General features: G+C 48.9%; 2 protein-coding genes across 2 annotated transcripts; one reads left to right on the forward strand and one right to left on the reverse strand.

Moving 5' to 3' along the window:
- Positions 1-167: 167 nt before the first annotated feature.
- EMH_0087520 (uncharacterized protein) lies at positions 168-896 on the reverse strand (the record flags this gene model as incomplete). Its single annotated transcript, XM_038022923.1, has 1 exon — positions 168-896. The coding sequence occupies one exon, from the start codon at positions 894-896 to the stop codon at positions 168-170; it is 729 nt and encodes a 242-aa protein (XP_037878777.1).
- Positions 897-1,963: 1,067 nt separating this feature from the next.
- EMH_0087530 (uncharacterized protein) lies at positions 1,964-2,826 on the forward strand (the record flags this gene model as incomplete). Its single annotated transcript, XM_038022924.1, has 3 exons — positions 1,964-2,072; positions 2,179-2,214; positions 2,432-2,826. 3 exons carry the CDS (start codon positions 1,964-1,966, stop codon positions 2,824-2,826), a joined length of 540 nt encoding a protein of 179 aa, XP_037878778.1.
- Between the last annotated feature and the right edge of the window lie 58 nt (positions 2,827-2,884).

The raw sequence follows: 2,884 nt of genomic DNA on the forward strand, positions 1-2,884 counted from the left end.
TATCGCGCTGACTCCCCAATCCCTTGCTGATCCATGATATAGTCTACAAGAAATTGATCCGTGGGGCGTCAGAATATGCGATTATTGCTCGAAGCGTGCCCCGTCTCACGCTGGAATCGCCACAGAGCGACGAAACCAAGTCCGTCGTCCGGACGAGCTCGTTTAACTCATCCAGAGTCAGTGCCGGATTCGTCCGGATCGTAGTCAATGCCTTTAACGAGCGTTGGATCAAATTCGGGAAATGCACGCTGGATATTTGCAAATACGTCCGTGAGCATGAGCTTCTTCAAAGCTGCTTCGCGACGAAACAATTCTTTCTTCAGCGTTGACTGATTCATCGAGATGAAGTCGGCCCAGGCTGCATCGTTCTGCAGTAACTCAGCACGCCTCTGCTCCATGTAAGCTTTCTTCTTGAACGCCAAGTAATTTTCGACCGCATTATCCCAATCCTTTTCTCTAATTTCAGCGTCCATCTCCGCGTACTCATCATGCCACTCAGATTGAAGCGCCTCGGGGGGGGAAATCATAGCATAAGCACGCGAAAAGGCCGGACCAAAACTTTCTATCATTGCTTCGCGTTGTTTAATAGCGGCGTACAACACTTCAATCTGATCGTTGTAAAATTTTATTTCTTGGTTGATCGCTCGCCTATACTTTGAAACGATACTAGCGCGTTCATTCCAGATGACCTCTCGTTGTGGATCAAATCCCTTTTCGCGGAGCTTACGTGCCATCCTTATATTTTTAATGACCTCAACTTTCTTGCGATCAACCTGGATACGAAAGACGGTTTTTTCCCTGAAATACTTTGCTACCATTTTTGTAATATCGCGCGGATCATTAGTTGCGAGAGGCCTGCGCGACACGCCTTCATACATTAGATGCATCGCCAGCATTATCGCACCAGGATTTTCAAGTTCCTGGAGTATCCGAATCAGAATTTAATGCGTAAGTTTGTACATAAGGATCTTCCCGCGGTCGAATTCCGTCGTACGNGAGCAAAATATGATGAAAAGAAAAAAAACTTAATTTTTCGTCGCGTATTCAAGAATAAGGGCACATAATAATTTCCCGGAACGGCCCCCAAATGTAATGCACAGTGGCCGTATACTGTGCCTACGATACCCACTTGAACTCTATGTCAGTAGATCTACACAGAAATTACCAGAATAACGTGAAATAGATGTTGGTTTCAAGGAAAATCCCCAAATTACGGAACTTCCGAAGGGAAGTTCCTTCCAAAATCGTCTCTCTCTACAGTATCTGTTTCCCTCGCCAGTGCGAGCAGGTCGGCCAACCCTAACCGGGTGCGACGGTAGTTTGACATCGGCCTGGCATTAGACAACTATCCCATATTACTATCATATCCCTATTAAAATTACTAAGTTCTAATTATGCCTCATTTGCGGAATCCTAAGACCTCTATTTTCTAAAGCGACGTACCCTATACGTCGCTGTGACTGTTGAGCAATGTAGTGCCCATGCACTACACGGGCGGTCTCGTTCCAGGCGAACCAGTGGGTCGGCGAAGTGTGTGTAGTTTGTATCTGCTCGCAAGTTCTCAGTGGACCAAAGGAGGCAAAATTTGACGGCTAAAGAATTACACTTACTTGCCATTGATGGTGGTTTGTNTCAGTGGACCAAAGGAGGCAAAATTTGACGGCTAAAGAATTACACTTACTTGCCATTGATGGTGGTTTGTGGCCCCTTATGTTCGTACAATTGACGCTGCCGAAGGTCAGGTCATGTGCAAGACCGGAGTGGAGTCGAGTGACCCCTTGAATACAAAACTGTGATCGGCGGAGGAAGAGGAAAGGAAAAACAACCAGTTGCTTTTATTTATGGTTCTTGTAGAAAACACATTCGGGTCGGAAGTCGGACGGCCCCTCACAGAACCCGAGAACTTCAGTAGTTTGTCGAAGGCACTGCACACGAACCTGCTTGCGTTTCTCTCTGACAAAGGATGGTTGGAAAATGCCTCTTTTTCGCGATCATCGTGCTCATCTGCTGCTGCTTAGGTAAGTTGGCGGCGCTCTACTCCCTCTCCAGCGCCTCCGCCTTTCGCAGGTTTGGTGCGGCCAGTTGTGCTCCTACTGGTCTGCAACAGGCCACGTAACAAGCCCCTCATATATTCCCCGGTTTGTTTCACCTTGCGCGTTTACTGTGCAGCTGCCGCAGGACAACCGGCACGACCACTCTTCATCAAGTTCGCGGGTAGGCGGTTTGTTCTGTATCACGTTACGGCTATGCCACTTGTGCGGACTGGAACTCTTANAAGTTCGCGGGTAGGCGGTTTGTTCTGTATCACGTTACGGCTATGCCACTTGTGCGGACTGGAACTCTTACACGTGTCTGTTCAAGCAGTGAGCAAATCTTGTGAAGAACGCAAGTTGAGTTATTCTATGATCTGATACCTGTCAACTGCACTCAGGCTGTTCGAAGCCCCCTTTCTTCCCTCAAGTGTCGATAGTGACGTACCGGCAGCACGTGTTGAAGACCCTCATGCAGGTATTTCGTCTACGGCATCCCAATGACGCTATCGGAGGACCTGAGGTGATGGCAGCATGTGCGCAAGCAGCCGCTCTTCTAGACGCCTACCGCAGTCTGCGTTCGGCCTATTTAGACTACCACATGCAACACGACCCACACGCCGGCATGTCAGAGGACAGCGCCGCCTGGATGGCCGGGCGCTTCAACCTCATGTTGCAGGAAGACCAGGCAGTTGCAAACGACAAAAATGTCCGGAAGGGGCTGAAGTGGTGTATTGACTCAAGTACGGCGGAGAATGTTATCTGCGGAGAAACACTGGGGCAATTGCTTGTCTAGGCACGGAGCAGCGCACGTTTCCTGAAAACAGCTTTCACCGGTGGTGGACTATGGGCAG

Source organism: Eimeria mitis, genomic scaffold (genome assembly GCF_000499745.2).
Source record: "Eimeria mitis Houghton genomic scaffold, Emh_scaff6452, whole genome shotgun sequence".
NCBI classification, from domain to species: domain Eukaryota; phylum Apicomplexa; class Conoidasida; order Eucoccidiorida; family Eimeriidae; genus Eimeria; species Eimeria mitis.